This window comes from Hypanus sabinus, chromosome X1 (assembly GCF_030144855.1).
Source record: "Hypanus sabinus isolate sHypSab1 chromosome X1, sHypSab1.hap1, whole genome shotgun sequence".
NCBI lineage: Eukaryota > Metazoa > Chordata > Chondrichthyes > Myliobatiformes > Dasyatidae > Hypanus > Hypanus sabinus.
The window spans coordinates 60,191,305-60,214,970 of NC_082738.1; the positions used below are offsets into that span (position 1 = coordinate 60,191,305).

Sequence of the window (23,666 nt, forward strand, 5' to 3'; positions counted from 1 at the left end):
TTTATTCCCACTCTTTGCCATCTGGCAGTCAGCCAATCTTCCATCCATGCTTGTATCTTTCCTGTAATACTATGAGCTCTTGTTAAGCAGCTTCATGTGTGGCATCTTGTCATAAGCCTTCTGAGAATCCAAGTAAACAACATCCACTGACCCTCCTTTGTCTATCCTGCCTGTTATTTCCTTGAAGAATTCCAAAAGATTTGTCAGGCAAGATTTCCCCATAAGGAAACCATGCTGACTTTGCCCTACTTTTTCATGTGCCTCCAAGTACCCTGAAACCTCATTCTCAATAATGGACTCCAGCATCTTCCCAAACACTGATGTCAGGCTAACTGACCTATAATTTCCTTACTTCTGTCTCCCTTCCTCCCTTAGAGAGTGGAGTGGCATTTGTAATTTTCCAGTCCTCAGGGACCATTCCAGAATCTAGTGATTGTTGAAAGGTCACTACTATGTCTCCACAATCTCTTCTGCTACCTCTCTCAGAACCATAGGCCCAGGTATTCCATCTGGCCCAGGTGACTTTTCTACCTTCAGACCTTTCAGCTTCCAAATCGCCATCTCCTTAGTTTTAGCAACTACACTCTGGCATTCTCAAATTTCTGGCATACCATTTGTGTTTTTCACAGTAATGACTGACAAAACACTTAATAAGTTAATCTGCCATTTCTTTGTCCCTCTTTACTACCTCTCCAGTGTCATTTTTTAGCGGTGCAATATCCGCTCTTGCCTCTCTTTTACTCTTCATATATCTTTTTTTAAAAACCTTTGATATCCACTTTTATATTATTCACTTGCTTACCTTAATATTTCATCTTGTCTCCTCTTCTGGCCTTCTTATTACTTTCTGTTGGTTTTAAAAGCTTCCCAATCCACTAACTTCCAATAATTATTGCAATATTATATGCTCTCTCTTTTGCTCTATAGAAAATAGAATAGTACAGCACATTACAGGCCCTTTGGCCCACAATGTTGTGTTGACCCTCAAACCCTGCCTCCCATATAACCCCCCACCTTAAATTCCTCCATGTACCTCCAGAGCTTTTATGTTGGCTCTGACTTCCCTTGTCAGTCACAGTTGCCTCATCCTCTCTTTAGAATACTACTTCATCTTTGGGATGTTTCTATCTTGCACCTGTCTCATAGTCTCACTAGATACTGCATCTACTTTTATACCAGCTGCCCCATCCTCAGCCCTACCACTCCAGTTCCCATTACCCTGCCAAATTAGTTTAAACCCTTCCCAACAGCTCTAGAAAACCTGCCTGCAAGGATATTCATCTCCCTTGGGTTCAGGTGTACTTTTTGTACAGGTCATACTTTCCCCAGAAGAGATACCAATTATATAGAAATCTGAAATCCTGCCCCATGCACCACTTTCTCAGCCACTCATTCATCTGTACTATCATCCTATTCCTGCCCTGACAATCACATTGTACTGGTTACTATCTTGGAGGACTTGCTCTTCAGCCTCTTTTGAAGTCCCTATATTCGCAGGTCCTCTTCCCCTTTTCCACCTATGTCATTGATTCCAATGTGCACCACACCCTCTGGCAGCACATCATCCTGGTGTCTTTTTCACGGCCATAGAATCTTCTATCTGTTCCTCTAACTATCGTGCCTCCTATCACTATCACTTTGCTTCATAGCTGGCCACAGTGCCACTGGACCCCCCCCCCCCCACCCAGTAGTATCCATAAGGCTATACTTGTTGCTGAGGAGAATGGGGGAATGGCCACAGGGGAACCCTGAACTGACTGTTTACACCCTTTACTTCTCCTAGTGGTCATCTATCTTCTATCTGAAAGCGTACACTCTTGGGTGTAACCACCTCAGTAAATGTTATTAACGCTGTCATTTTCCCAGCTCTGAGACCTTGCCAGCAGCTGTAGTTGGATGCACTTCCTACAGATGTTATCAGGGAGATAATGGGTACCCTGAAATCCCACATCTCACAAGAGGAGCATTCCACTGCTTGAACTACCATCCTGTCTACACTTACTATGTCTCTAACTTCTCAAGTTTAAGTTCTATCCTGTGCTTGTTCTCACCCAAGCCTGTTGATCAAAGCCTGAACACACTAACAATGGCCGCTCTGCTTACACTTTGTTTCTTTTTATTGGCCCTGGATGATTGCCTAAAGGATCGTGATTATTGCAGTCCGCCAAAAAGTTCCAAAAGCCCCAAGCTCTCTTTAAACTTTGCACAACATCACCAATGAATCTTGCGATGATTGTAGCCTGCCAAAAAGTTCCAAAAGGCCCTAACTTTTTAAACCTCATGCATTGTCACCAACAAGCTACCTTGTCCAATGATTGCAGCATGCTTTTTAAAAAAAAACGTGTCATGGAACTTTGAATCTAGAAGTGTTTTGCATTTGCAACTAGCTCCTAGATCTCTTCATTGTTTTCATGCAGCAAGCTATATTAGTGTCAAGGCTATGTTATTCTCAGTCTCTCTCAATGTATTGCTACACTTTATGTCCAACAGTCTTCCCAATGGTGCAGGGCACATCTAGAGAGCAAATAGAAAATTGTTTATTTTACTTCACCTCCTCTCCAAATTTAACATTGATCCAGAATTAACATTGACTGTCCATTTTCCTCCACAGATGTTGTTTGGCCTGCTGAGCTCCTTCAGCATCATATTTGTTGTCCCAAGTGCAGCAAGTTCCTAAGTACTTAGTCCTGGAAAGCATTTTTCACTGCACTGATGGTTTCCCAACAGTAGTTAATATCAGCTTCAATTTGTAGCCCTGGAGCAGTCAGTTCAGCACAGAATGCTCTGTCATCCAGGAGAAGAGCAAAGATCATAACAAAGGAATGTAGCAAAATACATGAAAATTTATGGGGAGGGTTCTTCTTGTGACCAACAAGGCAAGATCTTTGTGCATGTTGGAAAGGTTTGATAATGAGGCATGCTGCCAAATTACTTTGACAGTCTGCTCAGGGAAACATACCACAGGATCCACCATTTCCTTTGCCTTCAAGATTCTGATGACATTTCATACAGACTCCTGCTAATTAATCTGTGATCAAAATCACTGTATGCTATTTAAAGCATTCTATAGGAGAACCATCCTTCACAACACTGCTTGTTGCCACCACATGCAAAGGTAGCCATTAGAATAAGAGTTCTTTGAGTAAATTTTACTGGAGCTTTATATGTTAAAGATGTGCAAACTCATTCTATTTTTGAGCTCCAGTCGAAGCAGAAAAAGTGATTATTACGATGTATGACAGGTACAGCGACATAGAGGGCATCTCACACCTGATAACCAGATTTGTTGATCTAATTGACTAAGGTGGTTTTTTTCTACCTGACCTGTAATCCATTCTTGGTTTGTGTCCCAGCACCATCAAGGATTGGACCTGACAGTAAGATCTTTCAAAGCATTTGCCAAGTAGCAAATGCCCTTGCTTTTATTGCCATTTGACTTTGACCCCCAAGGTCATAGATGGAAATTAATCTGTGGTCTGACAGGGAATTCAAGTTAAAAATAGTGGCATTGTCCATACAGAGGGAGGTTTAGTCTGAGTGCCCCAACGGCTTAGAATTCTTATTCCTCTTAAACACATCCTTCCCAATATACTCTGCAAAAAGGGTTTGTCACCACACTCATAAGACTCGAGAGAAAGCATCTTGCCCAGCCCAGATGCAATGAGGCAGCGTTCTGTTTCTCACCCATAGGTTAACAAACACCATATTACATAGGATTGTATCCAATTATAATTCCCTCATCAAAGCTAGAATCCTCATCATTTGCTAGAATGTTACCTGGGTTTCAGCAACTATGTTGCAGAGGAAGGTTGAACAAGTTAGGTCTTTATTCTTTGGAGCATAGAAGGTTGAGGGGGGACTTGATAGAGGTATTTAAAATTATGAGGGGGATAGATAGAGTTGACGTGGATAGGCTTTTTCCATTGAGAGTAGGGGAGATTCAAACAAGAGGACATGAGTTAAGAGTTTGGGGGCAGAAGTTTAGGGGTAACACGAGGGGGAATTTCTTTACTCAGAGAGTGGTAGCTGTGTGGAATGAGCTTCTAGTAGAAGTGGTAGAGGCAGGTTCAGTATTGTCATTTAAAGTAAAATTGGATAGGTATATGGACAGGAAAGGAATGGAAGGTTATGGGCTGAGTGCAGGCAGGTGGGACTAGGTGAGAGTAAACATTCAGCACAGACTAGAAGGATCGAGATGACCTGTTTCCGTGCTGTAATTGTTATATGGTTATAAAACGTGTTTTAGAGAACATGTCTATCTTACAAAGACCCCTACCTGGTCTGCAGTGACTAGGCAAGTGTTAAGCCCCATTGTTCTGTGCGTAGATGAGAATATCCCCGAGCAGTGCAAAACAATCAGCTTTTCCTGCCAGGTTCAAGAGCAGTTACTACCACTCAGCCATCAGGCTCTTGAACAAAAGGGGATAAATACACTCACTTAAGGACTCTGTTATATTGTTAAACTTCATGCTCATTATTTATTGCTATTTATTTATATCTGCATTGCACAGTTTGTTTACAGTTTACAATTCCTGGTTTCCAGTTACAGATCCTGTTTACAGTTAGTGTTCTATAGATGCACTAAGTATGCCCGCAGAAAAAGGATCTCAGGGTTGTATGTGGTGATATATAAGTACTTTGATAATAAATTTTACTTTGAACTTTTTTTGAGCAGTGTAGGTCTGGTCTGGCTAAAATAATTAATATGGCAAGGGTAAAAAGACCCTAATGGCAGTTGTATACAAGCCTCCAAACAGCAGCCAGGATGTGGATTACAAATTACAGCAGGAGATAGAAAAGGCAGTGGGCAAAAGGGCAATGTCATCATAATCGTTGGGGATTTTAACATGAAAGTAGATTGGGAAAACCAAGTCAGTACCTCACCTCGAGAGAGAATTTGTAGAATGTATTTTTAGAACAGCTTTATCTCGGCCCAAAACATTGACTGCTCGTTTCCATGGATGCTGCCCGACCTGCTGAGTTCCTCCAGCATGTTGTGCGTGTTGCTTTGACCCCAGCATCGGCAGCGTATTTTGTGTTGTTGTTGAGTCCACTAGGGGATCGGCTGTGCTGGATTGGGTGTTGTGCAATGATCCAGAGGTGATATGAGAGCTTAAGGTTAAGGAACCCTTAGGGAGCAGTGATCACAATATGATCCAGTTCACTAAATTCCAATGTGTCGGTATTTCAGTGGAATAAAGGAAATTACATTGGCATGAGAGGGGAGCTGGTTAAGGGCGACTGGAAAGAGACACTAGCAGGAAGGACAGCAGAGCAACAATGGCTGGAATTTCTGTGAAAAATGAGGGAAGTGCAACACAGATATATTCCAAATAAGAAGAAATTTACAAATGGAAGAAGGACACTACCGTGGCTGACAAGTGAAGTCAGAACCAAAGTAAAAGCAAAAGAGAGGGCATACAAGGAAGCCAGAGCTAGTGGGAAGATAGATTGGGAAGCTTTTTAAAACTTGCAGAAGGAAACTAAGAAGGTCATTAGGAAGGAAAAGATGAATTATAAAAGGAAGCTGGCAACTAATATCAAAGAAGATACTAAAAGCTTTTTTTAAGTATATAAAGGGTAAAAGAGAGTTGAGGGTAGATTTAGGACCAATAGAAAATGATGCTGAGATATTGTAATGAAAGACGCAGAGATGGCAGGGGAACTGAATTCACATTTTGCATCAGTCTTCACAGTGGAAGATATCTGCGGTATACCAGACATTCAAGAGTGTCAGGGAAGTGAAGTAAAGTCGGCCCTCCTTATCCGCAAGTTCCGCATGCGTGAATTCATCCAACCGCAAATTGAGAAAACCTGGAAGTGCTCTTCCAGCACTTGTTGCTTGAGCATGTATAGACTTTCTTTTCTTGTCATTATTCCCTAAACAATACAATATAACAACTATTTACATAGCATTTACATTATATTAGGTATTATAAGTAATCTAGAGATGATTTAAAGTATACGGGCGAATGTGCGTAAGTTATCGTGGATCGGGATCGAGAAAAACAGAAGTTCTCTTACTAAGTAAGTCAGGACAGTTACATCTAGTATTATTTAGCGTCAGTTAGTCAAACGTTTGTCTTAGTATATACTACATATTTTACCTTTCTGTGCATATAAAACACTTAAGAAACATATGTATTTCAATAATTAAACCACTGCATTGCTTAGTAATAATTGGAGCTTTCATCGGGGTAGGGCCTTTCTCACTTTATCCTTTAAAATTTTTCCAACCAACTGTAGCCTAACGCTTTTCCAATGACCGATGGCGTTTCACCTCTTTCCAATTGCTTTATTATTTCCACTTTATTTTCAGTCGCAATCGTGATTATTTTCGTGAACAGAAGCACTGCAGATTCAGAGCTCTGCCGGGTCTTAAAGACCACCACACTGAGACAAGTTAAATAAAGTCCAGGGTTCCCCTTTTTTTGGTATCTGCGAAGGGTCCTGGAACCAATCCCTCGCAGGTAAGGAGGGCCAACTGTATACCCCAACAGTGAGAGGCAGCAGAAAGGAAACTATAGACCTGTTAGCCTGACATCAGTGGTTGGGAAATTGTTGGAATCGATTGTTAGGAATGAGATTATGGAGTACCTGAAGGCACATGACAAGATAGGCCAAGATTAGGCTTTCTGAAAGGAAAATCCTGTCTGACTAACCTACTGCAATTTTTTGAGGAAATTACAAGCAGGGTAGACAAAGGAGATGCAGCAGATTGGTGTACTTTGACTTTCAGAAGGCCTTTGACAAGGTGCCGCACATGAGGCTGCTTAGCAAGGTAAGAGCCCATGAAATTACAGGGGAGTTACTAGCATGGGTGGAGCATTGGTTGATCGGCAGAAAACAGAGAATGGGAATAAAGGGATCCTATTCTAGCTGGCTACCGGTTACCAGTGGAGTTCCACAGGGGTCAGTGTTGGGACTGCTGCCTTTTACGATGTATGTCAATGATGTGGACTATGGGATTAATGGATTTGTGGCTAAATTTGCTGATGATACAAAGATAGGTGGAGTAGCGGGTAGTGTTGAGGAAACCGAGAGCCTGCAGAGGGACTTAGATAGTTTAGGGGAATGGGCAAAGAAGTGACAAATGAAATGCAATGTTGAAAAGTGCAAGGTCATGCACTTTAGTGGAAGAAGTAAACAAGCATTCTATTATTTAGATGGGGGGGGGGGAGAATTCAAAATGCAGAGATGCAAAGGAACTTGGGAGTCCTTGTGCAGAATATCCTAAAGGTTAACCTCCAGGTTGAGTTGGTGGTGAAGAAGGCAAATGCAATGCTGGCATTCATTTGTAGAGGTGTAGAATATAAGAGCAGGGTTGTGATGTTGAGGCTTTATAAGGCACCCATGAGACCACACTTGGAGTATTGTGTGCGGTCTTGGGCTCCTTATTTTAGAAAGGTTATACTGACATTGGAGAGGGTTCAGAGAAGATTCACACAAGAACGATTCCAGGAATGAAAGGGTTACTATATGAGGAACATCTGGCAGCTCTTGGGCTGTATTCCCTGGAGTTCAGGAGAATGAGGGGGTTTCTCATAGAAGCATTTCGAATGTTAAAAGGCCAGGACAAGAGGGCAAGACTTCAGGATTGAAGGGCATTCATTTAGAACAGAGATGCGGAAAAATTACTTTAGTTGGAGGTTGATAAATCTGTGGAATTTGTTGCCGTGAGCAGCTGTGGAGGCCAAGTCATTGGGTGCATTTAAGGCAGAGATAGATAGGTTCTTGATTAGCCAGGGGATCAAAGGGTATGGGGAGAAGGCAGGGAAGTGGGGATGACTGGAAGAATTGGGTCAACCCATGAATGAATGGCAGAGCAGAATTGATGGGCCAAATGGTCTACTTCTGCTCCTATATCTTCTGGTCTTATGGTCTAATGTGATTGCCAATGGTCTTACAGTTTTGCAGTTAATGTTTCTTGGCAATCTTGCTAACCTGCAACTGAATCTTGCTACACACACAAAATGCTGGTGGAACGCAGCAGGCCAGGCAGCATCTATAGGAAGAAGTACAGTCAACGTTTTGGGCCGAGACCCTTCATCAGGACTAACTGAAAGAAAAGATAGTGAATCTTGCTGTCCACGTTAAACAGTGGGTTAGACGCTAAATTTTGGTTTGTTTTTTCCCCTTCTCCCATACAAGTGAGATCTAGACTCTCCTCCTTGCTTTCACCTAAAATCTCCAAAGTAGCGAATATGAAGTTCTAGGCTTAGTGGGGGGAGGTTTAGGTAGAGCTGTGCAATCTGTGACCTTCAAATCTTATAGCTTCAACCTGCTCTTGTTGTGCAACACTGTCCTGTAACAGGAAGAATCAACAAGAGAACCCTGCAATATGTCAACCTTATTTCAGGAGCAACCACTCAGTTAAGGTAGACGTGGATGGATATATGGTTTTAAGTTATTTTATTTGTTAATGCTTAATTTTTTTTTAATGTTGAGGATCAAAGGAAGCTAAAGTCTGGATTTATCTATTTGTCTGTTGAAGACCACCAACATTAATGTTATAGTTCTATTACACAGAATAGTAATTTAGATTCAATGTACATCCACAGACTCCATATTTGCAGCCTTTGTCACTGCATTTGGTACCAATCACTTGAATTTGTCACACTGCAGAATCTCCTGAGGACTGAATATTTAGTAACAAGTAAATAAGTGAATTCATGAAGACATAAGCCAAAATTAGCTAGCTGCAGAAATGTGCATGTTCAGCATATCCTGTAAATGACTAGATAGTATGTGCAGTAGGAGATTTGGGTACATTGTGAGAATTATTTTAAGGTGATTACTTTGTAACAACAAACTGGCACCAGTGACCCAATTGAACTGACACCTAATTGGTGCAGGTATTTGGTAAAGAGAGGATTCTTGCTATAGAAAATGCTAGAAATGAGTAGGGAGCTTTCTTTGAGATCAGCAGCAAATCCCATTGCTTTGTCACTGATCTCAAACCTTGGGTCAAAATAGATCAGTTCAAAGAAAATTTGTAATAATTTATTGCCTATCAAAAGACAAGGTGCCCGAACGCAGCCTAGTTAAATGGACGAACCCAGCCTGAAATAGTAATCTTTAATCTGACAGGCGATTTACCACATGATTAGACTTGGTCATGTCAGTTTAGGTATAAATGTAACTATCTCAAATATTGCTGAAAAATTGACATGACTAAGCTGAACACTGGAAATTGGTCCCTGGATATATCTGAATAGTTTAGCTGAACATTACAAATTATTTCACAGCAACCATGTTTACCAGTGAGACTTATACAGTATGGCAGATGAAGCAATGAGTTCCATTAAAGATTGTGATGTGAGCTTTCTGAGCTGCATATCTTCTGCAACATGTATTCATTACTGGTTTGCATGAACTAATTGTCAGCCAAATTAAAGCCAGCGTTGATATTCCAGTAGTAAACAATCTGTTCATAAATAGTAATTAATAGAGTTCAAGTTTAATTGTCATTCAACCATATATGAATGCAGCCAAATGAAACAGTATTACTCGGAGGCCAAGGTGTTAAACACGGTACCCCGAAACCCATGAATGTTGCAGCAGTGTGCAATCAAACATAATACAGTGTGTCTACTGCCAAGCAAACACGGTGGGGGGGGGGGCGGGGAAGTGCCAACTCCAACTGGCCTCCAGTGGAGCACACCGTCTCTGATGCCTCTCTCCAGGGCAGCTGTAAACAGGCAACACTGTAGCTTGAGGCCTAGTCCTAGCTATGACAGGCCACGCAACTCCCCCACCATCCACCAATAAAGCTGTAAATCGGACTTACAGCATTCCACATAACAATTTTTAATAGGGTGTTGTGATCACAAGAAAAGCAACTAAGAATGATCACTTACTGTTAAACTGCACACTTACTCCTCTAACGCAGGCAGCAACATAATTCACACCAAGGCCAGCTCCTTCAGTTTCTCCGTCAACCAGCAACTTGCTGTTGGGGTAGGTAGGCCTGCAGTCCTTTATGTTCTTTACATTCAGCAGGGTCTTGCAATCATTTAAAAAAAAATTTTAAAAAGGACAATAACACCTTTGGTTTGCCCTGTGAAGCAACTGCAATCAAATGTGCTGCCATCTTATTGGAAGTGTAAATGGAGAACTAAAATAAGTATTTATTTTTTAAAATTATTGCATGCTCTGCTTTTTCATGCTCGAAGTTTTAATTTACAAAGTATATGAAGCTAAAAACATCTTGACAAAGTTTGAGTAATTGTAAATTACTGGCTTCAAACATGATGGTTGAAGGGCCATGAAACTCAAATATGTGATTTATCTTTATACAATACCAACTATTCAAATTTTCATTTCAGAACTGTGATGAACGATTTCAATACAAGTATCAACTTCGTTCTCACATGAGTATTCATATCGGTCATAAACAATTTATGTGCCAGTGGTGTGGCAAGGATTTTAATATGAAACAGTATTTTGATGAGCATATGAAGACTCACACTGGTAAGCATGTCCTCCTTTGACTAACATTTTATATCTGTTACTAATGAGGATTTTAATAACTCTGCGCTTTATGGAATTGATTGTCATCAACTTGACTACTGTGTGAGTATTTCAGAAAGCAAGCTTCCTCTAAACAAATACTGCTGGGGGGAAACTGGTATTTAAATTGTCATGAGAGATGGTGGAACCTAACTTTGTTTCTTTGGTAGACATATTCTGACTTATCAAGAACAAGACTAATAAAAAAAGATCCGTTTCATGGATGAGTTAGCATGACGTGACCAAAACAAAATGATGTTTAAACCTGGTGCTGTAGTTGTTATCCTTTTGCATAATAAAGAATTCAAGGACATACTGGTTAGTAGGTTAATTGGTCATTGTAAAGTGTCCCGTGATTAGTCTAGGATTAAATTGGGGGATGCTGGGCTGTGTGGCTCAAAGAGCCTATTCCACACTGTATCTCAATAAATAAATACTTACATACACACATATAAACTCGTACTGTCTTACAAACAAGCAAATTTGTTGGCAAAAACTGGAAAATAATTTAAAATTACACCAAAATCATACGCTGCAGGTACAGAATTTCAGAAAATCAGTGGGTTGTTCATATCTTGCATTTTCCACAGTGACTGCTGCAAGCATTTTTAAACTTTGATGCCTTTGATAAATTGTATGTTTGAAATAATATGCAATAATATGTTTGTCCGTGTGGCCACAACACCAAACTTTTTGAGAAGAGGCCCTACATTCATACCAAAGGTGTCCTGCATTATGTTTTATCAGATTAATACCATTCTAAATGCAACCTAGCTGCTCAAAGCCGAGGATCCATAAAGCATTGTGAGCAATTAATTAAAGCAACAGAATTGTATTTCACCCTAGTTGTAAACCCACTGTCTTGATTAAAGCTCATTCCACTCTTAAAATTGAACCAAGGCATGAGCCTTAGTCCAATGAGAAAGTCAGAAGAGTACTCATAGGAGATGTTTAAAAATTAGGCACCTAGTGAAGCTACAACATAGGATTGTAGAATGCTATACAGCAGAAGTGACTTGCTGTGGATGGATGCCAAACAATACGTCAAATCAAACTTCTCCATTCTGCCACATCCACTCTTAACTATGAATAGACTATTAAACAATGGGGAAAGGCAGTTCCATAAACACCCTCAATGGCAGCAAAGTGAGCAAGCAAGTACAAAAACTATGAACAAAATGTTTGTTACCTTCCATTGTAAATCCATTCTATCTTTTTTATTGCATTATAAATTGCAGATGGTCTGCATCCAAGGGTTCTAAAAGAGGTGGTTCAGGAAATTGCGGATGCATTGGTAATCATTTTCCAATGTTCCTTAGATTCAGGATCAGTTCCTGAAGATTGGAGAGTGGCTAATGTTATCCCACTTTTCAAGAAGGGAGGGAAGGAGAAAACAGAGAACTGTTAGCCTAACGTCAGTCGTGGGGAAGATGCTTGAGTCCATTATTAAGGACGAAATAGTGGCACATCTTGATGGCAGTAATAGGATTAGGCCGAGCCAGCATGTATTTACCAAGGGCAAATCATGCTTGACTAATCTGTTGGAGTTTTTTGAGGGTGTAACAAGGATGTTAGATGAGGGTAAGCCAGTGGATGTTGTGTACCTAGATTTTCAGAAGGCATTCGATAAGGTGCCACATAGGAGATTGGTGAGTAAAATCAGAGCTCATGGCATTGGGGGCAGGGTTTCAACATGGATAGAAAACTGGTTGGCAGATAGAAAGCAAAGGGTAGCAGTGAATGGGTGTTTCTCGGACTGGCTGGAGGTGACTAGTGGGGTACCACAGGGCTCTGTATTGGGACCACAGCTCTTTACGATTTATGTCAACGATTTAGATGAGGGCATTGAAAACTATATCAGCAAGTTTGCTGACGATACTAATCTGGGTGGCAGTGTGACATGCGAAGAGGACGTTAGGAGAATACAGGGAGACTTGGATAGGCTGGGTGAGTGGGCAGATACTTGGCAGATGTCATTCAATGTGAATAAATGTGAAGTTATCCACTTTGGAAGCAGGAACAAGAGGGCAGAGTATTGTTTGAACGGTGTCGAGTTAGGTAAGGGAGAAATGCAAAGAGACCTAGGAGTCCTAGTTCATCAGTCAATGAAGGTGAATGAGCAAGTGCAACAGGCAGTGAAGAAGGCAAATGGAATGTTGGCCTTTATTACAAGGGGAATTGAGTACAAGAGCAAGGAAGTCCTTTTGCATTTGTACAGGGCCCTGGTGAGACCACACCTGGAATATTGTGTACAGTTTTGGTCTCCAGGTTTGAGGAAGGACATTCTGGCAATTGAGGAAGTGCCGCGTAGATTCACTAGGTTGATTCCTGGGATGGCAGGGCTGTCTTACGCAGAGAGATTGGAGAGATTGGGCTTGTACACACTGGAATTGAGGAGATTGAGAGGGGATCTGATTGAAACGTTTAAGATAATTAAAGGATTCGATAGGATTGAGGCAGGAAATACGTTCCAGATGTTGGGAGAGTCCAGTACCAGAGGGCATGGATTGAGAATAAGAGGTCAGTTATTGAAAACAGAGTTGAGGAAGAACTTCTTCTCCCAGAGAGTTGTGGAGGTGTGGAATGCACTGCCTCGGAAGATGGTGGAGGCCAATTCTCCGGATGCTTTCAAGAAGGAGCTAGATAGATATCTGATGGATAGGGGAATCAAGGGATAAGGGGACAAGGCAGGGACTGGGTATTGATAGTGAATGATCAGCCATGATCTCAGATGGCGGTGCAGACTCGAGGGGCCAAATGGTCTACTTCTGCACCTGTTGTCTATTGTCTATTGTCTATAATCAGTTAAATGAACATATCAATAATAACAATATCAAGAGAACAAGATTACAATAATAGCTATAACACATACAAACATGAATTCCAAATATCATATCCAGACATGTCCACCCGATCTCTTGATAATTGAAACAAGAAAAGGTTCAAAAGATTTGTTCAGAAAAAACAAAAATCCCCTAAACTAAGTAGAAAACAAAACAGAAAAAAAGAAAGAAAAAAAACTGGGCTGGTATAATTTGTTAATTATAATTATTCTGTCCTTGACTCTGTTCCTCCTTCCATAAACGGATAATAGGAAAAAGGATTCAAAAAAAGAAAAAAAAATCAACTTAAGTCGTAGGTATGGAAATACTGAATAAAAGACTTCCAAGTTTCCTCGAACTTAATCGAGGAATTAACAGTGCCACTCCTAATTTTTTCTAGGTTTAAACAAGCTATAGTTTGAGAGAACCATTGATGTATAGTAGGGGGATCAGAATCTTTCCTTTTAAATAAAATGGATCTTCTGGCCATCAGCGTAACAAATACTATCAAACGGCAGGCTGAAGATGATAACTAACTAGAATCCATCACTGGTAATCCAAAAATTGCAGTAATTGGATGGAGTTGTAAATCAATATGTAAAACTGCTGAAACAGTATCAAAGAAGTCTTTCCAAGATTTTTTCAAAAGAGGGCAGAACCAAAACATATGGGTTAAAGAAGAAACCTCAGAGTTACGTCTGCACACATAGAATTTATATAGGAATAAAAATGGGCTAGTTTCTCTTTTGACATATATGTTCTATGAACCACTTTAAATTGTATTAAAGTATATCGAGCACACATTGAAGAAGTATTAACTAATTCAAGAATCTTTTCCCATTCTTCTATGGATATACTTACTTTAAGTTCTCGTTCCCATTCATTCTTTATTTTATCAGATATACCTGAAGAGATTTTCATGATCAAATCATAGATAGTTGCTATTACACCCTTTTGTAAGGGATTTAAACTTAAATTTTTTTCCGTAATTTCAGCTTGATATGCCATCAGAAAGGTAGGCAAAATAACATTCAAAAAATTTCTGATCTGTAGATATCTAAAAAAAAGTGCGATCTAGGCAAATTGTATTTATTAGATAACTGTTCAAAAGACATAAAACAGTTATCCGTAAATAAATCACGAAAACAGTTTATTCCTTGCATTTTCCAAAGATGAAAGGCTTGATCAATTCGATATGGTTGAAAAAAAATAAAATAGGGCTAGAAAGGGTAAATTTATTCAAATCAAAGAATTTATGAAATTGAGACCATATTTGTATTGTATACTTAATTATTGGTTTAGTAATTTGTTTGTTCAAATTAGTAAATGCAAAGGGGAGCGAAGCCCCTAAAATAGATGCCAATGAAAATCCTCGCACAGACTAACGTTCAAGATTCAACCACCTTGGACTGTGGGTTTTATCTATCTCTTGGGTCCAAAAGGTTAAGTTTCGGATATTAATTGCCCAATAATAAAATCTAAAGTTTGGGATTGCCAAACCACCATCCTTTTTGGATTTCTGTAAATATTTCTTACTCAACCTTGGATTTTTAGCCTGCCATATATATGAACAAAACTTTGGAAACAATAATATCAAAAAAGATTTAGGAATAAAAATTGGTACTACCTGAAATAAATAAAGAAACTTAGGTAAAAATATCATCTTAATAACATTGATTCAGCCAACTAATGATAAGGACATTGGATACCATTTAGTTAATAATTGTTTAATATGATCAATTAGAGGTAAGAAATTAGCCTTAAATAGGTCCTGATGTTTCTTAGTAATTTTAACCCCTAAATACATAAAGTAATATGTAGCCAATCTAAATGGAAAACTTATGTAAATTAAAGTTTGCGTATTTAATGGAAATATCTCACTCTTATCAAAATTTAATTTATAACCAGAAAAGCTACTAAATTGAGCATGTAATGATATTACTGAAGGAAGGGATTTCTCTGGATTAGAAATATATAATAACAAGTCATCTGCATATAATGATACCTTATGTGTTTCATTGCCCCGCATAATGCCAAATGGTGAATCTCGAAAAACAATTGCCAAGGGTTCTAAAGCAATGTCAAGTAGTAAGGGACTTAAAGGGCAGCCCTGCCTAGTACCACGAAAAAGCCTAAAAAAGGAAGATCTCATTGTTTGTAACTACAGAGGCCAAAGGAGTATGATATATCAATTTAATCCAAGATATAAACTTTGGACTAAAATTAAATTTCTCAAGTGTATAAAACAAATATTTCCATTCAATTCTGTCAAATGCCTTATCAGCATCCAATGGAATAATACATTCTGGAATTTTAGGTGTGTTTTAGGTGAATTTTAGGAATTTTAAGTATGAGTAACGATTTTTTATAAATCCTGTCTGATCTTCTGAAACAATTTTGGGCAACACATTTTCCAATCTAATTGCTATTATTTTAGAGAGAATTTTAAAATCTGCATTCAACAAAGATATTGGTCTGTATGAAGCACATGCAGCAGAGTCTTTATCTTTTTTAAGAATTAAGGAAATGGATGCTTCATAAAAGGATTGTGGTAGTTTACCTATCAATAAGACATCTTTAAAAGCTCTACTTAACCAAGGAGAGAGTAAATCGGAAAAACATTTTAAAAATTCTACTATAAATCCATCCGTACCAGGGCTTTACCGGAGTTCATTAAATAAATTGTTTCTGCATTTCTTCCTCCGTAATCAGTGTATCTAATAGTAAACATTCATCAAATGATAGTCTGTGGATATTCAATTTCCCTAAGAATTCATGCATTGTAGTACTATTGTCGGGGAATTCTGATTGATATAAAGAGGTATTGAATTCTTAAAAGGATTTATTAATCTCATCATGGTCAATTGTCAAATTGCCATCTTATTTACAAACTTTTAATAATCTGGCGTTTAACCAAAACAGTTTTCAATTGGTTGGCCAATAATTTCCCTGGTTTATCACCATGTACATAAAATTGAGATTTAGTTTTAAGTAACTGGTTTTCAGTGGGAAATGTTAATAACAAACTATGTTGCATCTGAAGTTTAACTCTCTTTTAATAAAGCTCCAAATTAGGAGTAACTGAATATTCTTTATCAATTTCTTTAATCTTATCAACCAATATAGACATTTCATTATTAGTTTGCTTTTTTAATCCAGCAGAGTATGAAATAATTTGTCCACAAATATATGCTTTAAAAGTTTCCCATAATATCCCGCTGGAAATTCCTTCAGTAGAGTTAGTTTAAAAGAAAAAAGTGATATGTTCTTTAATAAAACTAACAAACTTTTAAGTCTTGAAGTAAGGTTGAGTTGAACCACCATTGCCTAGTTCTAAAACTTATATCAGCTAATTTAATTAATAATTTCAGAGGTGCATGATCAGAAACAATAATTACATCATAATCACAAGCAATGACCGATGGTACTAATCGGGAGTCAATAAAAAAGTAATCAATTCTAGAATAATTGTGATATACATGAGAAAAAAGAAAACTCTTTATCATTGGGGTGTAGGATTCAAACAGCAATTAAAGTCTCCACCCATTATCAACTTATTCAGATTCAGATTCATTTAACTTAGGGAGTAATGCAAATTTCTTTTAAAATTCAGGATAATCAACATTTGGAGCATAAATATTAACCATAACAACTTTTTGATTATAAAGTAAACCGGTGATCAACAAAAACCTACCAGTTGGGTCTGAAATTGTCTCATAATGAACAAATGGAATCGAAGAATCAATAAATATAGAAACACCTTTCACCTTTGCGGATGCGTTAGAATGACACTGTATGCCTCTCCAAAATCTAAAAAGACATTGATTGGCCTCCTCCTTCACATGAGTCTCCTGTGCAAAAATAATTTGAGCTTTCAGTCTATTAAATATTTTAAAAATTTTTCTGTTTAATCAGATGGTTCAAACCATTAGTATTCCATGAAACAAAATTAATAGTCTTATACATTTTCAGTAAGTAAATAATATAATGTATAAAGGGTTAATCCTATTATAGGGAAGTCATGTTCCCAAAAAAAGGAAAACAAGTCAAAAGAGGAACCGGAAGTCACGACAATCAGACATATTTGTAGTTTCACTCCAGCCCAGAAAAAAACAGAAGGAGAAAATAAAACACCCCAGATTCTACCCCCATCTCTCTAGTGACGAAATTCCAAAAGGATTCATACCACTCACATTTTTGAGCATCCACCATTTTATGAGGTGTTTTTAAAAAAAATCATGAAAAGACAGTTTCAAAAAAAAGGAAGAAGTGTTAATAGATTATTTATGTTTCACAAATTCAAAAAGGGACGATCAATCCATTAGAACTCAAATCAAACATAGTTATTTCAAATAGTCACAAGGGGAAAAATCAATAAAGAATGGCTTTATCATAAAGATATAACAAATACTCTTAAACTGAATTACCTTTTACTAAAGCTAAGAGAGAAAAAAAAATTTCAAATGCTGAAAGTCCAGATTTATAAAAAAAATTTTAAACTTAAACCAAGTGTATGCTAAAACATAATAATAAACAAAATTAATCTTTAATCTGTAGAGGACTGCCATGTTATAAATTTACACCAGTCTCAAATAGAAAGAATTCCTTCAAATAGACTAAACAAATTCAAAACAGAAAACACATTTTACCAGAACATAAGTAAAAAAAACATAAGATCGACCATTAAACTGTAGAAACTAAAATTACCATTTTAGTATAAACTATTGAAAGCAGTTTTTAATCATTGAAACCACTAGACTGTCGGTTTTATTCACGAGGCAAATAAAATCTATCATTAAACTATGGAAAACTGTCATTTTCTATCGAGGACTATTTTAAATCCACATATCCGTTAAACTAAATCGAAACTATCGAACTTGCATTTAGATCCTTGAAAAACTTTTGAGCCTTTTCAACTGAAGTGAACCATTTGAGGGATCCATCAGATAGGATTATTCTGAGACAGGTGGGGTATAATAAAGCAGGTCTGAATTTAGCATGATACAAATCACTCATCTTAAACGCCGATCTCTGACACATTACTTCGGGACTATAATCTTCTACCATTCGAAATTCTAGGTTTCCATATTCCATGACTTTTTTTCTGATGGGCAAGTCAAATTAACTGTTCCTTAATATGTGCATAATGAAATTGTAAAATTATATGCCTTGATTTGGAACCTGATGCCCACCTCATTCTCGGGACCCTATGTGCGTGATCCAGAATCGGTGACTTTGGAAACATTTCCAAGCCAAACCCTTTCCTTAAAAATTGAGAGAAAAATTCAGTGGGGTCTTCTCCTTTTTCAATGTCTTCAGGTAGGCCAATTATTCTAAAACTTAAAACATTTAAATATTTATTTGTGTAACTCCTTAATTTGCTCTTCAGGTGAAAAGCCATTTATCTGTGAAATCTGCGGAAAAAGTTTCACAAGCAGACCAAACATGAAGCGCCATCGCAGAACTCATACCGGAGAGAAACCATACCCTTGTGATGTCTGTGGCCAACGATTCCGATTCTCCAACATGTTGAAGGCTCACAAAGAGAAGTGTTTCCAAGTCACCAGCCCAATTAACTTCCAGACCAATACTATCATTGCCTCTGTTGCCATCACAACTACTTCCTCACCTCCACCAGTCACCATAAGCTCTCTCAGTTCACTTCCTCTGCGGCCAATGCCCCATCCACTTTCTCATCTGCATCTCCATCACCATACACACCTTCCAACCATTGCACACCTTCCACCACCACCAGCCCTTTTCAGTGCTGAAGCAGTGAATCACAGATGTCAAAGTGAGAGCACTTTACTGCACCATATTTCTGAGAAAAACACTGCAACAGGTGGAAGCCACCATCACTGAGAATTATTTTAACTTTCCATTCAGCTGCACCAAAGTTTGGGTTATTTCTTGTTAACTGTGCACTAAGCGGCAAAACAAAGACTGAGTAATTAAAGTGAACTACAAAGATTATTTTTATTAAATTTTGATGTACTTATTGAAGATGTACAACTAGCCCATCGAACAGCAATTCAATTTTAGTTAATTTCATTATTTAAGATAACTAAGTTGTCTGGGTACAGCGAACCAAGGTTTTAACTTGTTAAATTTAGATATAACCAGTTTTGGCACTTCATATCTGTTGTTAATATATGTTTTTTTATTCATCTTTGATTATATTATTTGAATTACAAAAGTATACTTATTCTTTTGCATTGATTAAATATTGTTGGAAATTTTAATCCTTTAAATTTTGAGATTCAAGAGAAAATGCTGCAATGATTTTTGAAGCTAACAATTCAGACTAGACTATGTCTAGCTTAACCTGTCCATATGAAGCATTATTGAAAAGTTCTGTTAATACTTGTCTTTGATTTTACTAAAAATAAATGTTTCTATATGTCTATGTAGAAAATCTAGAAGCAGTTCTAAAATACAAATGTTTGTCATTATGCATTTTATTGATATTATATTTTTGTTCCTGCAGCTGTTGTATACATAAAGTTCAGTTTTACTGATATTTAGCATATTATTCCAAAAATGTCAGTTTAAAAATCTGATCTATTTTGCAGGTAAACCACATTTTTAAAACCAGACAGATGATGTTATATAGAAACATAAGTTGAAACATTGTTGAAACATAAGTTGTATTGTTTATTGGTGTAAACAATAAGTGGGTTTTGAGTTGTACCAACATATACATCAAAATGTTCTAAAGCTAAAACAAGAGATAACAATTCCTTTTCTATTGTCGAATAGTTTTTTTGATGCTTATTAAACTTCTTAGAAAAGTAAGCTACGGGATGATCAACCTCATCACCCTCATTCCTTTGCAATAATACTACTCCTGTAGCCTCATCGCTAGCATCTACAGCTAATGAAAAAGGTTTTCCAAAGTCGGGTGCCTTGAGCACAGGTTGTTGACATGTCATAGTTTTCAATTTTTCAAATGCTTCTTGACAAGGCACTGTCCACACAAACTTCTCATTCTTCTGCAGAAGGTTAGTTAATGGAAGGGCAATTTGAGTAAAATTTTTACAAAATTTTCGATAATATCCTACCATTCCCAGAGATCTTCTGAGAGTTTTTTTTTTCAAGTTGGAGTGGAAATCTCTAAAATTGCCCGAACTTTTGCCTGAACAGGAGCTACCTTACCTTGACCCACAACATAACCAAGATAAGTTACAGTGGCACGTCCAAATTCACTTTTAGCTAAATTAATAGTTAAGTTAGCTTTTGAAAGCCTTTCAAATAATTTCTCCACCGCAATAATGTGTGCTTCCCAAGAATCATTTCCTGTCACTAAATCATCAATATAAGCATCTGTATCTTTCAATCCCTGAATCACAGAGTTAATCATCCTCTGGAAAGTACCTGGGGCATTCTTCACCCAAAATGGAAGAACATTATATTCATATAACCCAGATAGGGTTACAAATGCAGATATCTCTCTACCTCTATCTGTTAATGGAACACACCAGTACCCTTTCAATAAATGAATCTTCGTAAGGAACTTTGCTTTTTCCACTTTATCTACACAATCATCTACTCTAGGAACTGGATACGCATCTGTTTTCATTACAGCATTCACCTTCCTGTAGTCTGTACAAAACCTAATACTACCATCTGGTTTTGGCACCATAACACAAGGTGAACTCCAATTCGAGTTAGAAGGTCGAATAATATTATTCTCTAACGTATATTCAATTTCCTTCTCAGCAAGTTCACATTTTTCCATGTTCATCCTATAAGAGTGTTGTTAAATGGGTTTGGCATCTCCAACATCTACATCATGTAAAGCTATTGTGGTCCTCCTAGGAACATCTGGAAACAAATCCTTATATTTAAAAATTAATTGCTTCATCTGTTGTTTCTGCTCTGGCTGTAAATGTGCTAATTTCTCATCAATATTTTCCAGAATGGTTGAGTTTGGTAACCTGACGGAAACAATGTTGGATTTAGACTGAGTTTCAGATTAATCATCTATTATGTTCCTAGTTAGATCAGGCTCATTAATTGCAACAGTCATAGTAGCAGACTGTTTCTCATAATATGGCTTTATCATATTCATATGACAAAGTTGAGTTGACCTTCTATGATCTGAAGTTTTTATCACGTAATCCACATCATTGATTTTAGACACAATTTCATAAGGACCATGAAATTTAGCTTGTAAAAGATTCATTTGGACTGGGAAAAGAACCAGCACCTTATCTCCAGGCTTAAACTTCCTCATCCTAGCTTCTTTATCCTACCAGGTTTTCATTTTCTCCTGAGCCGATTTTAAATTTTCCTTGGCTAAACTACAAGCTTTATGTAACCTGTCCTTAAATTTCAAAACATAATCCAACAAATTAGTGAGTACTTCCTTATTAATCCATTGTTCTTTTAATAAAGCTAAAGATCCTCTAACTCTATGCCCAAATACAAGTTCAAATGGACTGAAACCTAAAGATTTTTGTATCGATTCCCTTACTGCAAATAGAAGTAAGTGAATATCCTCATCCCAATCACTTTCATTTTCCACACAATACATCCTAATCATAGTCTTGAGGGTAGAATGAAACCTCTCCAAGGCACCTTGCGATTCTGGATGGTAGGCAGACAAAGTAATTTGCTTAGTTCCTAATTTATAAGCTATCTGTTGAAACAATCCAGACATAAAATTACTGCCTTGTTTTAAAATCTTGTCCACAGTTTTCCTTACCCCTTGATGTCCACCCAAGGGTGGTCTCCACTTTCTCATCAACACTCCTTTTTCAAAATAATATCCTACTGGCAACTTATCAATTTCACTATCTGGTAGAGCTTGTTCTTTTAATTTAATAATCTCGGGGTCTCTACTCTGCTCTGCTATCATCTCCTTTCTAGACAGAGACAAATCTTCATGGTCAGACTTACTCCAAGAATCTTGTTCAAACAATGAAGGTAAGAAAATTTCTGACACATCCTCAAAACTCGAATCCTGAGTTGAACAATCATGGGTAACAACCTCATTCTGCACACCAATCTTTTTAGCCGTAGCTGGAGTTACAACACAGGAAGAATCTGTGTTAGAATCCATCTGTGGTTCCTCTGACTCTATTGTTAAATGCACTTCAGGGGAAACTTGTTCACCTGCCAAGTCATTACCTAACAATAAAGAAATATCCTTCACAGGTAAGCTAGGCTGTAGTCCTACTTTAACAAGTCCTGTAACTAACCCTGATTTTAAACTTACTTTATGCAAATATACAGGCATAAGGGCACTCCCAACACCTTGTATATTAATTACCTCACCAGTATCAGACTCTTCATTAGACTTTAACACACTGTCAAACATCAGTGATTGAGAAGCTCCAGTATCCCTAAGCATTTTTATTGGCTCCAGAGTAGATCCTTCTTTCAAGGATACAAACCCTTCAGTTATAAAATGATCATATCCCTTTTTAACTTGATCAGATTCTAACAAAACTTCATTTGTTTTTATCAAACCCTGTGGATTTACAGGTGATTCAGTATGTTGCACACAAGCATCTGGGACTGCTTCCTTCTCTTTCTTTTTCAATCTGAAACAGCTAATACATGGCCAGGTTTCCTACAATAGTTACAAATAGGACCAAACTGTCTTTCCTTCACAAGTTTTCCTTCCTCGTTACCTTTCTCATTAACTTCTGATTTACCTTGAGTCTCTGTGTTATTTTTCCTTTTAAAAGTTCTACCCTGAGGAAATTTATTCTTGTGGATTAAAGCATACTCATCAGCTAATCTAGCAGAATCCTGCAATGTAGCAGTATCTCTCTCATTTAAGTATGTCCTTACTTCAACAGGAATGCTTCTTTTAAATTCCTTCATTAAAATCAGCTCTTTCAATTTATTATAGTCTTCATTTACATTTTTAGAAGAAACTCATCTCTCAAAACAGACAGATTTATCGTAGGCAAATTCCACTTAAGTTTTTTCCAGAGATTTCTTCAAATTTCTGAATCTTTCCCTATACGCTTCTGGGACCAGCTCGTACGCTTTCAATATGTGTGATTTCACAATATCATAATCAAGTGCCTGTGCAGCATTTAAAGCTGTATAAACTTGTTGTGCTTTGCCTTTAATTACACTCTGTAACAACACTGACCGTTTCTCTTTCGGCCACTCTGAAATCTGAGTACTAGTTTCGAAATGCTGGAAATATTTTTCTACTTTTGTTTCACGAAAGGGAGGGACCAATTTAATTTCTTGACTAACAACAAACATTTTCCTAGGAGCAGGAGACCGATTCGCAGACTTTAATTCCTCTATCTTGAGTTCTAATACCCTCTTTATTTTCAGCTTCTACCCTACAACGCTCTAAGTCCG

The 23,666-nt window shown here is 37.7% G+C and overlaps 1 protein-coding gene across 2 annotated transcripts in view; it reads left to right on the forward strand.

The window, feature by feature from the left end:
- The window catches only part of znf652 (zinc finger protein 652), a 160,233-nt gene that overhangs the window by 127,206 nt on the left and 9,361 nt on the right, over positions 1 to 23,666 (forward strand). Inside the window, exons 5-6 of one of the 2 annotated variants that reach the window (XM_059956645.1) lie at positions 10,329 to 10,473; positions 18,724 to 20,046. In XM_059956645.1, coding sequence (XP_059812628.1) covers positions 10,329 to 10,473; positions 18,724 to 19,196 — 618 coding nt within the window. In that variant the 3' untranslated portion in view covers positions 19,197 to 20,046. Of the gene's footprint in view, positions 1 to 10,328; positions 10,474 to 18,723; positions 20,047 to 23,666 lie in introns of those variants that run through there. The other variant, XM_059956646.1, reaches the window with a different exon arrangement.